The 21,427-nt window shown below is 35.9% G+C and overlaps 1 protein-coding gene across 1 annotated transcript in view; it reads left to right on the top strand.

Annotated features, from left to right (window-relative positions):
- SPMIP7 (sperm microtubule inner protein 7) overlaps window positions 1-21,427 on the top strand; it is a 50,506-nt gene that overhangs the window by 6,708 nt on the left and 22,371 nt on the right. Inside the window, exons 2-4 of the mRNA XM_069461629.1 lie at window positions 4,180-4,277; window positions 17,357-17,433; window positions 21,003-21,141. Of these exons, the coding sequence (XP_069317730.1) occupies window positions 4,180-4,277; window positions 17,357-17,433; window positions 21,003-21,141 (314 nt within the window). The remainder of the gene's footprint in view (window positions 1-4,179; window positions 4,278-17,356; window positions 17,434-21,002; window positions 21,142-21,427) is intronic.

The raw sequence follows: 21,427 nt of genomic DNA, 5'->3' as shown, positions 1-21,427 counted from the left end.
CTGAATCAGTTTCTTGATAGTGCGAGGAGGTTTGGGGATTCCTACTTCATCATCTCGCTGATGTCATTCTCCATACTTTTTGTTATGTTATGTTTTCATTTTCATTTTTCTCAAGATAATTTCCAATTTTCTTTGTGATTTATTCTTTGATCCATTGATTGTTTACTAGTGTAGTGTTTAATTTCCATATATTTGTTAATTTTACAGTTTTCCTTCTTTTATTGATTTTTAGTTTTATTTTATTTTGACTGGAAAATACACTTTGTATGATTTCAATCTTTTTAAATTTATGAAGACTTGTGGTTTAACATATAGTCAATTCTAGAGAATGTTTTATGTGCACTTGAGGAAAATGTATATTCTGCTGTTGGGTGGATTGTTCTGTTAGGTCAGACTGCATTATTGTGTTGTTCTAGTTCTCTATTTTCTTATTGAACCTGGTCTGGTTATTCTATCCACTACTAAAAGTGAGATATTGAATTATCCAATAATTATTGTAGCATTATCTATTTTTCTCTTCAATTCTGTCAATGTTTGCTTCATATATTTCAAAGCTCTGATAATTTGGTGCATATAAATAAAATAAAGACTAGAAAAGCAGTAGAGAAAATCAGCTAAAACTAAATTTTAAAAAAATCAACAAAACTGATCTACTTTAGCTGTATTAATGATGAAAACTCAGGGAAGACCACTAACAAAGGGTATTTTAGGTGTTATGAAAACCTTTCTGTAACCAGTAGAGAATAGAAAATAAATGAATAAGAACACAAAATACATAGATTAGCCCTTGAATCTTTCTCCTATTACACAGTTTTTGCAATTCTAAAAAGCAACATATTACAGTATTTTTATAGTAAAAATATCAGGGCCCTTTGGAAAATAGGATTTACGTCAGACCCTTTCAAATTCATACAATTTCATGGGTTACACATGAAACCCACTCACAATTAGAATGGTCACAGTTTTAAATGTGATAAATTCCTAAGAAGTAAGAAAATGCTACAGTGCTTTGCTTGACAAAAGATTTGCCATTTGCTTTGTGGCTTGGAAGTGAAGTGGGAGTGTGAGTTACGAAGAAGAGGTATATGGTGGCTGGTCCTAAAAGTGGCTCTCAATGATTCCCCCTTTCCCTGCATGTGTCCACAACTCTTACTAAGAAACTAGGTCTGTTTACCTTCCAGACTGATTTGAGACCAGCACATATGAGTGGCTCTGGCCAAGGAGATGTTAGCGAGCATGATACAGGTGGAGGCTTGACAAGTACTTGCACATTGATCTGGTCTTCCTGAGCTGCTTCTGCTCGGGTCTCAGTCACTATCCTGTGAAAGACCCAACTTGGGCCCATGGAAAAAACACAAGGGACTTTCCAGAAGACCCACCTGAGCACACAGCTAACAGTCAATACTAACTTGCTAGCCATAAGAGTGAGGCCATTTGAGACCTTTCCAGCCACCCAAACCGATACCACATGAAATAGAACCACCCCCAACTATCTTCAGAATCCTGGGGATAGTAAATTGGTGTTTAAGCCACTAGAGTTTAGGGTTGTTTGTTTTGTAACAGTAGATACTGAAATTGAGTGGAAGAAAGGACATCATCATTCTTAGACTAAATTTCTTGAGATAATAGCTATAATTCATTGTCCTGTTTCCTTTCTTATACTCTGGCTTAAAAATCAAAATTTATGTTTTCCTACTTTCCTCATTTTTAAAGAAGTTGCTTGAATGACTCCAAGTAAGATAGATACACAAAGTGCCAGCCTGTTGCTCTTGGCATGATGGACTTCTCTCTAGAGAACTTCCTTTGCCCAGCTGTGTCATAGAAAGAATTATCCTCATGGTTCTTAAAACTGAAATGATCATGGAATTTGGCACTCCCTGTCTCCTGTTGCCTTGGCCTCTCAGCTAGGTGTCTGTGTTAGTTTTCTCTTGCTGATATAACAAATGACCACAAACTTGAGCAGCTTAAAACAAAACTCATTAATTAATTCACAGTTTTATGGGGACCTCATCTGGATCCTCTGTTTAGGATCTAATAATGCCAAAATCAAGGTATCATTTTGGGCCAGGCATGGTGGCTCACCCCTATAATCCTATCACTTTCAGAGGCTGAGGTGGGAGGATCACTTGAGCTTAGAAGTTTGAGACAAGACTGAGCAAAAGCAAGACCCTGTCTCTATTACAAATAGAAAAAATTAGCTGGGCATGGTGACATGCACCTGTACTCCCAGCTATTCAGGAGGCTGAGGCAGGAGGATGGCTTGAGCCCAGGAATTTGAGAATTTGAAGTTGCAGTGAGCTAAATGACACCACTGCACTCTAGCCCTGGAGTCAGAGCAAGACTCTATCTCAAAAAAAAAAAAAAAAGTATCATCTTGGTTCTTATCTAAAGGGTATGGGGAAAAAATCTATTTACAAGCTTATTCATATTGTTGCAGAATCCAGTTTCATGGATCTGAGATGCCTGTTTCCTTATTCACTGTCAGCCAGAGTCTCTCCCCTTCCTAGAGGCTACCCACATTGTTCTCATGTGGTCTCCTCTGTCTTTATAGTCAACAGTGTTGCACTGAGGCTTGCTGACACCTTCTAAAACCACAGACTATCCAGCATCTACTTGTTCCCCATCACTCCCTTGCCAGTCCCTTTTGCAAATTCTGTCCTGATTTTCTTAGTCAAATATTGACTGAATTATCATCATCATTATGATAAAAATGATATTCCTATATTAATGCTGCAATTACTAATAATATCACAACTACTAATTGGTAATTAATAAACCTTTAATAAACATGTTGAGTATTTAAGCTATATGCCACATTTTGCCTATTCCTTTATATTCATTAATTATAGCTTTCATAATTCTGAAAACAGTCATTAAAGGTGAGGAACATGAAGCTCAGATGTGTCAAATAACTCATGCAGGTCACTCTGGCACAAGAGCAAGAAACTATACACATTATTAAGTCCCAAGGTCTATTGGAGTCTGTTACAGAGCTCCACCTGAGTGAGGTCCACAGATGGCCATTCTCATGCTGTGCTAAGCATTTTTCACAACTCCTCTCTCTCTTGCGTCGACATTTCTGTACTGTCCACCTAGCTCTCATATTGTAACTTTTACATTCACATGTTGCCAAGCTGGAATAATTCATGGAGCAAAGCTATGAAGTAGAGGACCAAGTCAGAAGCCCTCATGGGGTAGGAGAAAGGATCTCTATGGAAACTACCAGAGGCACTGCAATTATCTTCATCTATACTGGTCACCTATCCAAACCAGAGTATTCAATATCTCTTATTAAAACTCCCCAAGGGCAATACAACTACAGGTTAAGTCCAAGACTTTCATGACCTGATCCTGGCTTAAGTCTCTTGTTCATCTTTCACCGTTTCCTGTCTACTATTTTATGATCTAGCTATACCTAATATTTTGCAATTTTTTGTACATGTTTTCATACTCTCATAGGTCAGGCCTACCATTGCACATACTGTTTCCCTGCCTGGAATGACTACGCCTTCCCCATTTCCCCTTTTTATCCAAGTCCTACTCAATTGTCAAGATTAGATCAGATGTCATCTTCAGGAAGACATCCCTAGGTTTCAACAATCCGGTTGGACTAGATATCCTTCCTATGCTTCCCCACAGCCCTCTAAGCTCAACTATTATTGCAGTTGCCACATTACTTTGAAATTATCTACTTTCGTGTCTGTATTTGCCATTTGCTCATGGGCACATCAAAATCAGGAACCTTGTTTTTCATCTTTATATACACATCAGCTTCTATTATGGTGGACTAAAATATTTTTGAAGGCTGCTTTTATATTTGCTAGGTTTTTAGGACTTCTAATCTATCATTGGATGAATTATCTATATAATTACCAGACTCACTTTGTATCACCACCATCCCCAACATGTCTATGTGCACACACATGGATTAATAGCACCAATTAGTTCTCCTCCAATAATAAGTAATAAATAAAAAATAATTCATTTGGCACTATTTTAATTATGCTAACATGTAAATTCCAGAGCTATTCTGTTCTCACTGTTGAGAAAAGTTATTAGATAATCCATTAAAGAATCAATTAACACCACACAATTTACCTTTCTAATAGGAAATATTTCTGGTAAAAGTAAAAATTTTTATTGCATTTTTAACCTAAAACACATGGATTCTTTTTTCAGGTTGGACAAGCCCACTGAAAGTTACTCCTTTAAAACCTCACCATGAAGCATGCTCAATAAATCACGCATATACATTTGACGAGGAAGCAACGTGTACGGTAAGATTTTCTTACTGGGTGATTTTACACAATAGTTACCATTAGTTCCTTTCATTGTCTGTGCATTTGGCATTTTATGCCCTAGCAGAATAGCTATGTGCCAGGTACTGTGCAGGCCTTTGTGATCCATGTATGTTATGCATTGTCCTGTGTCATTCCTACAACAATACTATGGGGGAGGAGTGAGAGTGGATGCTGCTGTTGCCCAACACAGACCCCCTTTCCTAGCAAGTGTGCCCACCCCAGGAACAATGAGTGGTGATCACTAAAAGTATAACAGCCACCAGCCTGGAAGACTGCACCCTTTCACACTGCCCCCTCAGATTTTGGCAAGTGACTGGCTGACTGACTTCCTTGAGGGAGCAGACCAAAGCTGCTGTCCCGCTGAGACAACATTCTTCCTAGCTTCTTCCTCTCTTCCTGGCCACTCTCCTCACTCCACTGCACCTGAGGGTGCTCCCACATTCTATCGCTTGAACAATCCTATCTCAATCTCTGCTTCCAAGCAAGAGTGTGGTGTTATTCCCATATTATTTGAGAAAACTGAAGCCCAATGCTATTAATAACTGGATTTTGGTCAGACAGATAATAAATACAAAACCAAAATTTAAACCTAGATGTTTTCTGAATTTAAGGATCATGTTCTTACTTAATCATTTTCCTGTTTAAGTTTTAGTCTATAAACCCTCGACATTTAAATTAGGATAAAGACTGCTAAGAGATACATAGACATGCAAAGATTTTCTTGAAACAGCCTTATTGAGATATATTTCACATACCATAAAATTCACCCATTTAAAGTGTGCAATTCAATGTTTTTTTAGGATATTCAGAGTTGTGTAACCATCACCACAATCTAATTTTAGAATATTTTCATCACCGCAAAAATAAACACCATATTCATTAGCAATAAAGATATGAATACGTTTTAAGGAATCTTATTTCCAATTCTGTAATTTCTTAGTGTATTCCTTCCAAAATTGATCTTCCTGAGAACTCACCTGCAGTAATAGTGTCATGTTGATTTCTTCTTTTCCCACCTCTCCCTTCACAATAACCCTTTTTAATTTTGCCACAAAGGGGGATGGGCATACCTCTCAAATATCAACAGTTGCACTACAGTACATGGTCATGAAACAAAGAACATGGAACAAAACAGTTATTTAAAATGACATGTCATCAATGCCTCCTTTAGTCAAGATGCAACACAATCATGGTAGGGTTTCATATTTTTCTTTGTCCTATGCATTTTTCTCACATAAGGAAGTCATGGAATTAGAGGGGTAATTTGGCCTGTTTGGGGCTATTCCAAATTCAGACAAAATGTAGAATTTGATGGCAAGGATAATGAAAATATGTATTTATTAGTTTTACTTACATCTTCAAACTCTTATAAAGGGATCCATTGCTCCTATAGGTAAGTACTGTGAGTGTAAATCAAAATGAACACTACAAAACATTGAAGGCATTGTTGCTTTTTTTCAACTAAGCTACAAATTCATGGCAAAGCTGCATGCTTTATCTAACGATTTTAGAGTTAGAATTTTGAAGTAGGTGCTTGCAAGTGCTTACTAGTGTACTTGTTTAAATATAAAATAAGTTTAGGCTTTTTATGAGAGGAAATAAATCTGGATATTTTACTTCCAGTAGTGGAAGCTAATAATATGAGCCAATAGTTTGGCAAAACAACTGGATTAATATTTATTTTTCTTTAAATATCAAGGAGCTAATAAGGTACAGAGAAATTACTGGGCCAACAAGAGGATAGAAACTCTTAAAATTTAAGCCTAGCACTTAGGGGCACTTTGGCCTTGCAGGAATTTGCTGTTCTGGCAGAGGCAACCAAGAGTTTGATTTGAACTTTTGTCAGTCTCATAGAGTTTAAACTCAGTAGTTGAAGTTGAAAATCATCCACTACTTTGGGCTGAATACCTGAAAGCCTGCACCCTGTAAGAAGAAATAATATACATATGGTTGGATTCACTGAAGAACAAAAACTAAATAGTGGAACAGAATGTGTTAAACCATGGTTTCTCAACTTTGTTATAATCAACATTTTGGACCTCATTATTGTTTGCTTAGGGGGATGATTCTATGTAATGTAGGATGATTATCAATACCCCTGATCTCTATCCACTAGATGCCAGTAGCATCCTTCTCAGGCGAATAAAAATTTCTTCTCAAAATGGTAGAAAATGAGCAGCAAAATAAACCAAAAGAAAACACAGAAAGAGAACTAAAACAGATTAAAAAGTGATTAATTAAGTAGAGGACATGGATTAACAGGCACTCATGTTACTTTTCCAGAAAACTGGAAAAATCATAAGAAATAATGGGAAAAGCAGAGGGCCAAGATGGTGGAGTAGAAGTGGCCTGCACAGCTCTGCTCTCACGGCGAGAATTGAAAGAGGAAAGAGAGAGAGAGAGAGAGAATGAGAATGAGAGAGGGGAATGGCGAACCACTGTTTTGAGTTCTCTGAGATTATGTGAGCAATCCATACACTGGACTATGTCCAGGATCAGAGTGTATCCAATAATTAACTGGATTGGATCCAGTTAGAGGCCTTAGGTAGGTTTTGTTTTTAGTTTTGTTTTATTTTGGTTTGGTTTGGTTTTTTGATATGAGTTTAGCTCAATTCAAGGAGTCTGGAACTTTACCTTCTGAGAGTCATGCTAATTTTATAGGAATTAGGGACCCAGAACTTGTGCATTTTCAGAAAATGGGTTAACCTTACTCGAGACAATTTAGAATTAAGATAGCCATATAGAGAAGTTTTAATTTTGGTAAAATTGTTTACCTGTGGTGCACATTAGTAAAAAAGGGATCAGAGACCCTGCAAAAGCAAAGGGATGCATTTTTTTTAAATTGGTATGCGAAAGCATCTGAAAAATTGAATGAATCAAAAATTGCCTCCCTAAAAGATTTCTTATAAAAGGCAAAGGAAAATCTTAATCAACAAACTGAGGTCATTACCAAAAAGAACTGTACATTTACTGAATTAACCCCTGACTTCTCCTCCTCACTATCAGTCTTTACCCAAATATTTTGAGTCTACTAACCCTTCTGCTCAATTACCTTTTAACCTTGATGATAATGTAAAAGGGGAAGTTAAACAAATGATTTACAAAGTGATCAACTAAGCCTGCCTGTCATAACCACTTTTACTCCATGGTCTAAAATTTAGCTTAGAGTCATCTTGGAAGACTTCCCTAATCCAAGGAAAAATCCTCAAAAATGTACCAAGGAATTTAGAATCTTCATAGAAGTTACAATCCAGAGCTCGCTGACCTTTACCAATGTATCTGTATTACATTTGGACCTGGTGAGGCTGGAACGTGGATGTCAGCAGCAGAAGGGAGAGAACCTAAGGAAGATATTTGAAGACCTTCCAAAACCTCCTCATGAGAAGGGCCAAAAGGAGACAGAAAAATGGCTGAAAACCTTTTAAATTCAATCTCTGAGGTTTTCCACAAAAAAATGATTGGTTATTCATACACTCTTGCAGAAAAAATTAAAGAACCAGTTTTAGATTACAGAGTTTATTTAGAAGCAGTATTTGTGAAACATTCTGGGCTAGGAATACAAGGGATATTTCCTGCAGAGATTGAAATGGCATTAATGGCTCTATTTGTAAATGTACTTTCTCCTGAACTTCCTGACCTAATTGAAAAACCTAAACTAGGATGGAAGTTGCAGCTATAGTTGAATTGGTGGCCTTAGCTTTTGAGAGGATCCTAGAGCAAGAAAAAACTCAAAAGACTAAGCTTATGTCTCTCCAATTTCAATTACAGGGGCCAACACCAAAGGGACCCTCTTATTCTCATATTAAACCACAACAAAGAGGTTCTAGAACAAGAAATTCATTACCCCAAGGTGTCTGCCTTCATCGCAAACAGCCAGGACCAGGAGAGAGACAAGCCCAATCGCCTCAGTCCACCAACAAGCTTGTGTCTTTCAGTGGGTACTGTTTCACCACTAGGGGGAGCCCATTGATGGGGCTCCCAGGAACTGGATAGATTGTTTCCCTTAATACCTTTCAATAAACATAGGGAAACAAAAAGGAAGATAAATGGGAAACCCTGCACAATTCTAATGGATACTGAGGCCACTTTGTCTACCATAAACCCCACTTTAATAAGCCAACAAATCCCTGGAAGTAAAAATGTCATTTCTGTGGTGGGGGTTTTGAATCAAGTTCAAGAAGTTCTTCTATGTGACCTGTCCAAGTGACATTAGGGCCATTTTCAGAAAAACATATCTTTTTACTATGTGCTACTGTGACAGTAAACTTGCTAGGGTGAGACTTACTTTCCCAAGTTAAAAGGCTTATGAAATTCTCTTCAGAGGAAGAAGTAATCTTAAGAATTTCCTGACTCCTCTGAACCAGAACTGCTGTGCTCTCTGCAGGCAGAAATCGGTAAGATGAAAACTCAGGCCTGTAACATCCCTGACCTTTCTGAAATACCTCGATGTTTTTTGGCATCTTCCTCAGCTGAAATAGGAAGGGTTGAAAGTGTGGAGCCTCTAAAAGTCCAAATAGACCATTCTAAACTTTTGCCTAAATTGTCCTACTATTCACTAATGCCTGAAGCAATCCAGAGACGTCTGCCAGTTATCCGAGATTCATTTAAACAAGGACTTATAATTTCACCAGTTAAATTCTACCAATTAAAAATCAAAATGGATAATGCAGGAGACTTGTTTAATATTTACAAGCAATTAATAAAATTGTGATACCAAGGTCTCCTGTATTTTTGAAACCTAATACTTTACCATCCAATATGCCCACTGATTCAGAATGGTTCACAGTAACAGATGTGAAGGAAATTGATTGCCAACAGATGTAAACTGTAGGAAATTCTGCATAATAAAGAATTACTTTTTCCTTTTAATTTCTTTAAGGTACATATTACCGTTTAAAACAAAAAGTATAACATTGTCCTCTGAAGTTCTTCAGGAATGTATACCTAACACATATGACAACTAGAGGGTAAGGGATGACAGGGTGTGGGAAATGGACTTATAGTTGTAATGTTTGCACATTTCATGTGAAATAGTATAATATTAACTGTAAGTGGACTACAGAAAGTTAAGGATGCATATTGTTATTTCTACTGCAAGCACTAAAATATAATGTAAAAAAGTATAAAGAACAAATTGATGGTTTAAATTGAAATTCTAAAGAAAAGAATGGCAAATTTAAATAATCCAAAAAAGACAGAAAAAAGGGAACAGAGAAATAGAAATATAAAAGACAAACAAAATGCCAATAATAAAATTCTACACCTAAACCAAATATATCATAGTTACATTAATGATAATACATTAATACTAAACATTCCAAATGTAAGGTGGACATTGTCAGAATAGATAATAAAGCAAGACACAACTATACTATATCTACAATAGGCACACTTTAAATATAAAGATACAAATATATTGAAAGTAAATCAATGGAAAATATATGCAAGGTAAATAAAACATAAATAGACTGTAGTGGCTATTTTAAGGTCAGATTAAGTAGACTTCAAGACAAAGGGAATTACAAGATATAAAGAGAGATATGTCTTAGTTATAAAAGGGTCAATTTGCCAAGAAAATCTAATGATCATAAATGTATGCGCACCTAGTAACAAAGGCTTAAGATACCTAAGGCAAAAATTAAATACTCAAAAATCTAATGATCATAAATGTATATTCACCTTTTAATAAAGCCTCATATAGCTATCTAATCTTTGACAGAGCAGACAAAAACATACACTGGGGAAAAGATTCCTTATTCAATAAATGGTGCTGGGAAAACTGGATAGCCACATGTAGAAGACTGAAACAAGACCTGCACCTTTCACCTCTCACAAAAATCAAATCACGGTGGATAACAGACTTAAGCCTTAGGTGTGAAACTATTAGAATTCTAGAAGAAAATGTGAGAAAAACCCTTATAGACATTGGCCTAGGCAAAGAATTTATGAAGAAGATCGCAAAGGCAATCACAGCAACAACAGAAATAAATAAATGGGACCTGATTACATTAAGAAGCTTCTGCACAGCCAAAGAAACTGTCATGAGAGCAAACAGACAAACTACAGAATGGGAAAAAATTTTCACATGCTACACATCCGATAAAGGGTTGATAACTAGAATCTATTTAGAACTCAGGAAAATCAAGAAAAAAAAAATCAAACAACCCTATCAAAAAGTGGGCAAAGGACATGAATAGAAACTTTTCAAAAGAAGACAGAAGAATGGTCAACAAACATATGAAAAAATGCTCAACATCTCTAATCATCAGGGAAATGCACATCAAAACCACAATGAGATATCACTTAGCTCCAGTGAGAATGGCCTTTATCAAAAAGTCCCAAAACAATAAATGCTGGCATGGATGCAGAGAGATAGGAACACTCATACACTGCTGGTGGGACTGCAAACTAGTGCAACCTCTGTGGAAAGCAATATGGAGATACCTTAAACAGATACAAATAGACCTACCATTTGATCCAGCAATCCCGTTACTAGGCATCTACCCAAAAGAACAAAAGACATTCTATAAAAAAGACATCTGCACTCAAATGTTTATAGCACCACAATTCACAATTGCAAAGATGTGGAAACAACCCAAGTGTCCATCAATATGAGTGGGATTAATAAAACGTGGTATATGTATAACATGGAGTTCTACTCAGCCACAAAAAACAATGGTAATATAGCACCTCTTGTATTATTCTGAATAGAGCTGGACCCATTCTACTAAGTGAAGTATCCCAAGAATGGAAAAATAAGCACCACATGTATTCACCATCAAATTGGCTTTAAGTGATCAACACCTAAGTGCACATATAGGAATAACATTCATCTGGCGTCGGGCAGATGGGAGGGGAAAAGAGGGGATATGTATATACGTACATAATGAGTGCGATGCACATTGTCTGTGGGATGGACATGCTTGAACCTCTGACTCGAGGCGGGGCGGGGAGAAAGGGCAATATACATAACCTAAACATTTGTACCCCCATAATATGCTGAATTTAAAAAAAGGTTTAAAATACATAAAGCAAAAATTAACAGACCCAAATATACAATTCCACTGATAGTATTAGGAGGTTTTAACACCTTTGTCTAATTGATAAAGCAATTAGTAAATACATAGATCTGAGCAACACATCAATCACCTTCAGGTAATTGATATAAATAAAACACTACACCAAATGTTTGAATACATATTAATTTCAAATGCACATGATATGTTCACTACTACAGATGATATACAGGACCATAAAACACATCTTAATACATTTAAATGTATTGAAATAATTCCATATATATTCTCAAAACACCACAGAGTTAAATCAAAAATCAATAATCATAATATATCTAGGAAAACACAAACTATTTTAAAATTAAATGCACTTCTAAATAATCCATGGATCAAAGAAGAAATCACAAAAGAAATTAGAAAATATTTCAACGGAATGATAATAAAAATACAACATACCAAATTTTGTATAATACAGTTAAAACTCTTATTAAAAAGAAAAAACTAGCCCTATATTCTTACATTAGAAAACAAGAAAGGTTCTAAAATTAATGATGTAAGTTTCAATCTTAAGCAACTAGAAAAAAATTAAAACAAAGTTAGGAAGGCATAAGATTTAAAAAGATAAGGATACAAGTCAATAAAATAGAGAATAGATACATTAGAGAGAAAAATTTAAAAGCCAAAAGTTGTTTCCTACCTAAGTGTCCAGTGACAGATGAATTTTTAAAAAGTGGTATATATACATATATTAGAATATTATTCAGCCATTAAGAGGATGGAGATCCTGCCACCTTCAACAACATGGATGAACCTGGAGGACGTTATGCTAAGTGAAGTAAACCAGGCATAGAAACAGAAATACTATATGATTTCACTTATATGTACAATCTAAAAAAGTCAACCTTATAGAAATAAAAGCAGAACTATGGTTACCAGGAGCTAGAAGTTGGAGAAACTGGGGAGATGTTGGCCAAAGGATACAAAGTTTCAGTTTTAAGATGAATAAATTCTGGAGATATAATATACAGCATGGTAACTATAGTTAATGATACTGTATCATTGACTTGAAATATAATAAGAGAGCAGATTTCAAGTATCCTTACCCCCCCCCACACACACAACTATGAATGATAATGGATGTGTTAATTAACTTGACTGGATAATCACTACATAATGTATATGTATATTAAATCATTATGTTGTATGCCTTGAATATATATAATTTTTACTTGTCAATTAAATATTTTCAAAAAGCCAAAAGTTCTTTCTTTAAAAAGATCAACAAAAGTGATAGACCTCTTGTTAGTCTGATCAAGAAAACAAGAGAGAATACATATTACCAATATAAGAAAATAAAGATGGATTATTACTACAGATTCTAAAAGAAAAATAAGGGAATATTACAAACGTCTGTATGCCAATTAATTTGGCATCATAGATGAAATGAACAAAATCCTTTAAAAATACAACTTCCCAAAATTAACACTAGATGAAATAGAATACATAAATGCTTATATATATTAAAGAAATTTATTTTTTTAATCAAAAACCTTTCCACAAATCAGCAAGAAAAAATCAAGCAACCCTATCAAAAAGTGGGCAAAGGACATGAATAGAAATTTTTCAAAAGAAGATATAAGAATGGCTAACAAACATATGAAAAAGTGTTCAACATCTCTAATCATCAGGGAAATGCAAATCAAAACCACAATGAGATATCACTTAACCCCAGTGAGAATGGCCTTTATCAAAAAAACCCAAAACAATACATGTTGGCGTGGGTGTGGAGAGACAGGAACACTCATACACTGCTGGTGGGACTGCAAACTAGTGCAACCCCTGTGGAAAGCATTATGGAGGTATCTTAAACAGATGCAAGTAGACCTGCCATTTGACCCAGCAATCCCATTACTGGGCATATACCCAAAGGAAAAAAGGTCATTCTGTAACAAAGGCACGTGTACCCAAATGTTTATAGCAGCACAATTCACAGTAGCAAAGATGTGGAAACAACCCAAATGCCCATCAATACATGATTGGATTAGTAAGCTGTGGTATATGTATACCATGGAATATTACTCAGCTATAAGGAATGATGAAGATACGACATCTCTATGGTTCTCCTGGAGAGAGTTGGAACCCATTATATTAAGTGAAGTATCCCAAGAATGGAAAAACAAGCATCACATGTACTCACCAGAAAATTGGTTTCCCTGATCATCACCTAAATACAAATCTGGAAACGACACCAATTGGACATCAGACTGAGGTGGGGGGTGGGGGAGGGGATGGGGGTATGCCTACACAATGAGTGCATTGCGCACCGTTTGGGGAGTGGTAACACTTGAAGGTGCTGACTCGGGAAAGGGGGGGTGGGGAAAAAATATGAAACTATTGTTTTTAACTTGCAAAAAAAAAAAAATATATTAAGAAATAAAAAAAAAAAAAAAAAAACCTTTCCACAAGGAAAATTCCACACCGAGATGGTTTCACTGATGAATTTTATCAAACATTCTAGGAAGACATCACACTAATTTTATACAGGTCATTTCAGAAAATAAAAGAAGGAACATTTCTCAAATAATTCAGGAGTCTAACTTCACCTTATAAAACAAGACCAGACTAAGATATTACAAAAAAGAGAGAAAATTACAGACTAATGTTTCTCATGTAGAGAGACACAAAAATCCTTACAAAGTATTAGCAAATCAAAATCAATAATTTATAAAAGATGATATAACCAAGTGAAGTTTAACTCAAGAACACATTCACTTAATATTCAAAAATCAATGTAATTCAACATACTAGCATAATAAAAAAGAAAACTTTAATTATTTTACTAAATGTAGCTTTGATGAAATTTTACAAAATATAATTAACAAGTTTAAATACAGATTAGAAGCAAGTAAAAAATGGACATAATAAATAGAAGTTGATTCTTCAGAAATAGAAAAAACAATCCTGAAATTTATATTTAATGATAAAAGATCCCAAATATCCAAAGCAATCCTGAGCAAAAAGAACAAAGCTAGAGGCATCATACTTACCTGACTTCAAAATGTACTAAAATCAGCATGGAACTAGGATAAAAATAAATACATAGACCAATGGAACAGATTAGGGAAACCAAACATAAATCCACATATTTACAGTTGACTCATTTTTGACAAAGGCACCAAGAACATACAATGGGGAAAGGGCAATCTCCTTAATAAACGGTGCTGGGAAAACTGGGTAATCAAATGCAGAAAAATGAAACTAGACCCCCTATTTCTTGCCATATTAAAAAAAAATCAAATAAAAAATGATTAAAGACTTAAATCTAAGACATGGAACTATTAAATTGCTAGAAGTAAACATTGGGAAAATACTCCATGTCTTTTGTCTGGGCAAAGATTTTTTTGTGAAAAACCTCAAAAGCAAAAATAGGCAAATAGGGTTATATCAAGCTAAAAAGCTCCTGTACAGCAAAGGGAAAAAATCAACAAAGCAAAGAGACAACACATAGAATGAAAGAAAATATTTGCAAACTATCCATCTGACAAGGGGTTAATAACCAGAATATGTAAGGAGCTGAAACAACTAAACAGCAAAAAATAACAAATAATCTGATTACAAAATGGGAAAAAGATCTAAAAAGACATTTCTCAAAAGAAGACATACAAAAGGCCGACAGTTATGTGAAAAAATGCTCAACATCACTAATCATCAGAGAAATGCAAATCAAAACCACAAGGAGATATCATCTCATCCCAGTTAACATGGCTTTTATTAAAAAGATGGGGAATGGCCGAGCACGGTGGCTCGGCCTGTAATCCTAGCACTCTGGGAGGCTGAGGCAGGATGATTGCTTGAGCTCAGGAGTTTGAGACCAGCCTGAGCAAGAGCAAGACCCTATCTCTACTAAAAAAAAAAAAATATAGAAATAAATTATCTGGACAACTAAAAATATATATAGAAAAAATTAGCCGGGCATGGTGGTGCATGCCTGTAGTCTCAGCTACTTAGGACGCTGAGGCAGAAGGATTGCTTGAGCCCAGGAGTTTGAGGTTGCTGTGAGCTAGGGTGACGCCACGGCACTCTAGCCCAGGCAACACAGTGAGACTCTGTCTCAAAAAAAAAAAAAAAAAAGAGAGAAAAGATGGGGAGTAACAAATGCTGGAGGGGATGTAGAGAAAGGGGAACTGTTGGTGGGAATGTAAATCTGTATAGGCACTATGGAAAACAATGTGGAGGTTCTCCAAAAAACCGAAAATAGAACTACCATATGTTCCAGAAATTCCACTACTGGGTATATATTTAAATGAAAGGAAACCAATATATTGAAGAGATATGTGCACTCTCATATTTATTGCAGCAGTATTCACAATAGCCAAGGTATGGAATCAACCTAAGTGCTCATCAATGGATGAATGACTAAAGAAAATGTGATATGTATACACAATGGAATATTATTCAGCTGTAAAAGAGAATGAAATTCTGTCATTTGCAGAAACATGGATGGAACTGGAGATCATTAGGTTAAGTGAAATAAGCCAAGCACAGAAAGACAAATATAGTGTGCTCTCACTCATATGTAGGAGCTAAAAAAGTGGATCTCATGAAGGTAAAGAATAGATTGGTGGTTACTGAAGGCCAGGAAGGTTGGGCTGGGGGGTGGGGGGGTGGGAAGAGGTTAATTAATGGGTACAAATATACAGTTAGGTATAAGAAAGAAGACCTAATATTCAATAGATCAGTAAAGTGGCTATAGTTAATTGTTATCAATTGTACATTTCAAAATAGCTAGAAGAGAATAATTCAAATGTTTCTACTATAAGGAAAAAGATAAGTATGCATGGTGATGGATATACGTTTACCCTGATTTGATCTTTACACATTATCACATTATATGAACTTATTAAATTATCACATGTACCTCCAAAATATGTACATCTCTTATGTATCAATAAAAATTTTAAAAATAGGAAAGTTGATAATGGTAGAATGGAAGATATACATGAATGTTAGAGATGAAGCAATGCATAAATTAAGAGACATGGAGGATGGAATGAGAAAGTCCAGTATCTATCTGATAGGAATTCAAAAAAGAAAATGGAATAAAGAGAATTCACTGACAATTAAGAGATAAATATGGAGAAATATCCATTTGATGAAAGTCATGAATTCTCAGATTGAAGAAGCATAAGAAGTCCTAAACCAGATGAACAAAAATATATCCTCTCCTTAAATTACACTGAAACTATAGAAAAAACAAAGTTAATATCCTAAATACAACCCAGGGGATGGGGGGAAACCAGAATACCTGCAAACAATGAAACTCGTGCTTTCAAAAGCAATAATACAGTCTAGAAGTCAATGAGATATGTTTGTTACTAAAGAACCACAACTATTGAATTGGAATTCTAACCCCATTTAGAACTGTATTCACAAGTGACGGTTAGTTAAAAACTAGAAAAATTCACACTCTTGAAAGAATTACTGAAAACTGAAATTGCACAAAAAGAAAATGAAACCAAGAACCCAGGGGGCAAAAAACAAGCACAATAAAAGAAGCAAAAGTAGGAAAAGATTGGTAAAATATCATGGAAAATATAAATGAATTGTTACCATTAAAGATAGTAATAATGATTATAATAATAACTAATTTTGATGAAATAAGATGGAAGATGGGGAGAGGGAAGCATTTCAGAACCAATCTCCTTGTGTCATTAGAACATAAGGCAAACAAGATGTTTTAATTATATCATCCTAAAACTAATTATTTGTCAATGTTTAAAATTCAAGTGCTTTCTCATAAAAATATTATTTTCCATTAACTTTGCATACATTTTATAAATTTTAGTTTAATGATTATGACAATATAAACAAGGTAAACTTCCAAAACAAAAGAAAAGTAGGGAAGCATTAAATCAGTAAAACCAAGAGGTGCTTGAAAGCAGAAAAATGAAGAGCGAAAAAGAAAACATGGTGAATAGAAAACAATAGCAATTCCCATTTATACTTGGTCTCTTTTAACTTACTATTCATGCCTTCTAGGATGATGGTGAACCACTTGTTCAGCCAAACAAGACGTACGATGCAAAGAAGTCATTTTACAAGTCCTCTACACAAAAGTAAGCATTTTCCCAGTAGAATCTTGACTTTAAAATATATCCTGGATCCTATGAATAATTCAGAGGACATCAAACACAGACACTTACCTAGTCAAATTTGATTGCTAAAATAAACATGTCAAGGAAGAATATTAAAGAACACTTATTCTTAATAGAATAAAACAAAAACAGAAAAGAAATGGTCAGAGAGTGACAGGACATAAGAGTACAGTGTTCTGGAAAGCAGTGGCAGAGAAAGCTTAAAAGAAGAGAGTTCATTGACTCAGTTAGCAAAGTATTGAGCACCTGTTATGAGTCCATGTCCTAGGCTGTGAGATCCACCGGTGAATAAGGGTGACAAAGATCTCTGCTCTCAAGATCTCTCATTCTAAAGGGAAACAGACACAAGCAAGAAATACAATAAGAAAGTATATATAGAGATCGCATCCTGAAGATGATAGAGAAGTCTGTGAAAAAAAGAAAAGGTAGAACAGGACAAGATCAGGAGTGCACGTGCATGGGGTGGTAGACTTCAGTAATAAACGGGAGGGTGGGAGGCCTCCTTGAGTGATGAGATGTGAGCAGACACTTGGAGGCGGTGAGGGAGTAGCCACGCAGATATTTAGAGTGACTATATTCCAGGCAGAAGGAATATAGAGCAAAGGTCCCATGTCAGAAAGTGTGCTCAAGTGTTGAGGAAGAACAGGATGCAGGGTGCCTGGAGCAGGGTAAGAGGAGGAAGGAGTAGCAGAAGTTAGAGAAGTGCTAGGAAACAGATCTTGCAGGGCACTTTAAGCAACTGTAGCTACCAGGACTGCCACTCCAAGTGACATGAGGCTTTGGCAGAGAAGTAGTGAGACCAGACTAGTGTATGTGTGGAAGTGATCATGGTGGCTTCTGTGTTCAGAGTAGATTGATTGTGTGTGGAGAGAAGTCAGGGGACCAGTTAGGAGGCTGTTGCTGTCGTCTAGGACAGAGACTGATGGTAGCTTGGAAGAAGGCTGCAGGAGAGGAAGTTGTAAGCAATGGTTGACTTCTGGACACATGTTGAAGGTAGAACCAACACAATTTCCTGGTGGGAGGTAATGAATCTGAAAGAAAGAGGTGTCAAAAATGATTCTAAGGCGTTGGCCTGTGCAGCTATATGGACTGAAGCTGCCATTACTTAACAAGATGAAGGTGAGGGAGAAGTCACTTATGGATATGAGGAAGATAAAGATATTCATCAGACATTCAAGTGGATATGAATATGTCAGACAGGCAATGGGGTATATATGGATTTGGAGTTTGGGGTAGAGGTCTGGGCTAGAGAAATAAATCTGTGTCTTGTGGCCTCTAGCAAGGTATGTAAAGCCACGGCGTCGAGGGAGGAGTGCAGTCAGAGAGTGTAGAAAGCTCCGGGTCCTGACATCCATACATTCAAAAAGAAAAAACAGAGACTGAGAAGGAGCAACCACTAATGGAGGAGGAAAAGGAAGAGAGTCTAGTGCCTGGAAGGAAAATTAAGAAAATGTTCCAGGACAAAGGGAGTGATGAATTGTTTCACATCATGCCAATAGGTCAAGTAAGATGAGGCCTGAGCATGGGTGGTTGCACTGACCAGTGGATTTAGTATTCAGCACAGAGACAGAGTGGAAGCCAAAACGCATGGCACATATGTAGAAATGGATGGAGAGGAAGAGGGAAGCAGCAGAAAGCACAAACAAATAGCAATACGTGTGGCCCATAAAACACTTCATTCTGCTCACTCCCCTTCCTCTCACGCTCTGAACACTGCCAACAGGCTTCCCTTGGCAACTTCATTTTTTTCAAACAAATTGAAGGTATACCCATTACCAAATACAGTTTCACGAAATACATGTATGAATAACTACTATCCCAAAGGTTGATGAAAATACAAAAAAAAATATGATATGAAGTTGGATTTCAGAGTCTTAGACAATAGCAGAAAAGAGAAGGCTCCAGACACGTCCACTGGCTGAATGGGAGACTTTGGCATCCTCCAATCTTTTTGGTCTCATTTTTTTTCTTCTTAAAAATAAAGGATTATAACTAAACAGCCCCTAAATTTCTCTCTGGCTTTTGGATTGGTTTTCTACTGTATTCTTATCTTGGTTTTTATTTAAAAACCTTCTAGTAGTCATTTCAGAAATAGTTTATTTAGTAAAGTAATAATTAAGTATCATGATGAAATTCATGAAACTTACTCAGAATATAAAAGTTTTTTTTTTGGCCGGGCGTGGTGGCTCACGCCTGTAATCCTAGCACTCTGGGAGGCCGAGGCGGGTGGATCGCTCGAGGTCAGGAGTTCGAGACCAGCCTGAGCAAGAGTGAGACCCCGTCTCTACTAAAAATAGAAAGAAATTATATGGACAACTAAAATATATATATACAAAAAATTAGCCGGGCATGGTGGCGCATGCCTGTAGTCCCAGCTACTCGGGAGGCTGAGGCAGTAGGATCGCTTAAGCCCAGGAGTTTGAGGTTGCTGTGAGCTAGACTGACGCCACGGCACTCACTCCAGCCTGGGCAACAGAGTGAGACTCTGTCTCAAAAAAAAAAAAAAAAAAAAAAGTTTTTTTTTTTATAAAACAAAGTATCATACATACTATTTAGTAACTTCTCTTAAAAAATATAGAAGTTTTCTTAGGGAAAAACTTTTAAAACCCCCACGGACTCTTCTGTAAAATATTAATGAAATCTAGCAGAGGCTCAAACACTGAGTTATTTTTCGAGCTTCGATTCAATTCACAGATTAACTTTTTAAGTACAATGCTAGTCAGATATTATGTCATAAAATACAACACTTAAGTCTGATACAATTAAAAATATTTTATTAGGTTTAGCATTTTTATGACATACTAATTTCAAAATGAATGAATTCAAAGTGTATTCACATACTGTGACAACACTATGGACACCTCACTGAGCTATTTAGCTTTTCCAATATTTAGCTTTGCCAATATTATGTCCTTTAATCTTCACAACATTCTTATGTGGTCAATACAATTTTTGTTTTTGTCCTTACTCTTATCGTAAGCACTTGTCACAGGGCTGAATAAATATTTGTTGACAGAATGAGGATCACTGGTAATTCTTTGCAAACTGACTTTGACTAACAGTGGGGTTTTTTGGAAGGATATGCCTTTCCCACAGATTGGAAAGATCAGCTTTAGCAGCAACTTTGGATATGGCAGGAGTAGAGTCCAGGGATCCATCTGTCTTGTCAGAATACAGTCTTCGGAACAAGAGTTGTTTGTTTTTCATTCAGGATCAAATTAGAATTGGTTTTGATGGGTCTATGATGTATGTCTGTCAAAAAGCACAGCAACTTTCAAAATTCTAAATATAAAATGGTACCTTTAGCTCCACATCCTTCTATATACAATGATGATTGCATTTAACAGGATAGCAGAGCCGTTGTACCATGCTCAAGACTTGTACAATTTGGCTGCATTAGTGTGGAATAAGAGGAATGTTTGTTTCTGACTCTTCAGAAACAGATAATGTGGGTCATCTTAAAATTCTGCCTTTCACAGTGGATATTGTTATGAACTATACCAGTTATTATAACTGTCATAATTCCATAGAGCTTATGAATGTGTCCCTTGGGATAAGATGCTACCACCAAAACTTGATCCAGAAGAAACAACTTTGGAAAAAGCTGCAGATCTCATCTCACAGTGTTTCACACTGAAAAGATATGAAGGGGTGCCGGCAATAACTCAGGTTAGCAAACATCCCGGGCAGTAGTGTGTTTCCTACTGCTAGGAAATGAACGCCACAGCTTTGAGTCAAAATAACACTTCTTTTATTGTTAAGAATTACATAAATAACTAAGTAAATATATATCTTTATGAAACTGAAAGTTCCATAATTATACAAGTCATTGATGACTGCAAATAGTTTAACATTTTCAATATTGAAAACTTTTCTTTACTATTTAAAGACTACCTCTTTCTCGAAAGCCATTTGCAATGATTGTGTTTATTTCTGAAATTGCAAAAGAATGAGT

The sequence above is a fragment of the Eulemur rufifrons genome, chromosome 29 (genome assembly GCF_041146395.1).
Source record: "Eulemur rufifrons isolate Redbay chromosome 29, OSU_ERuf_1, whole genome shotgun sequence".
NCBI lineage: Eukaryota > Metazoa > Chordata > Mammalia > Primates > Lemuridae > Eulemur > Eulemur rufifrons.
This window is presented reverse-complemented; position numbering and strand designations above follow the sequence as displayed.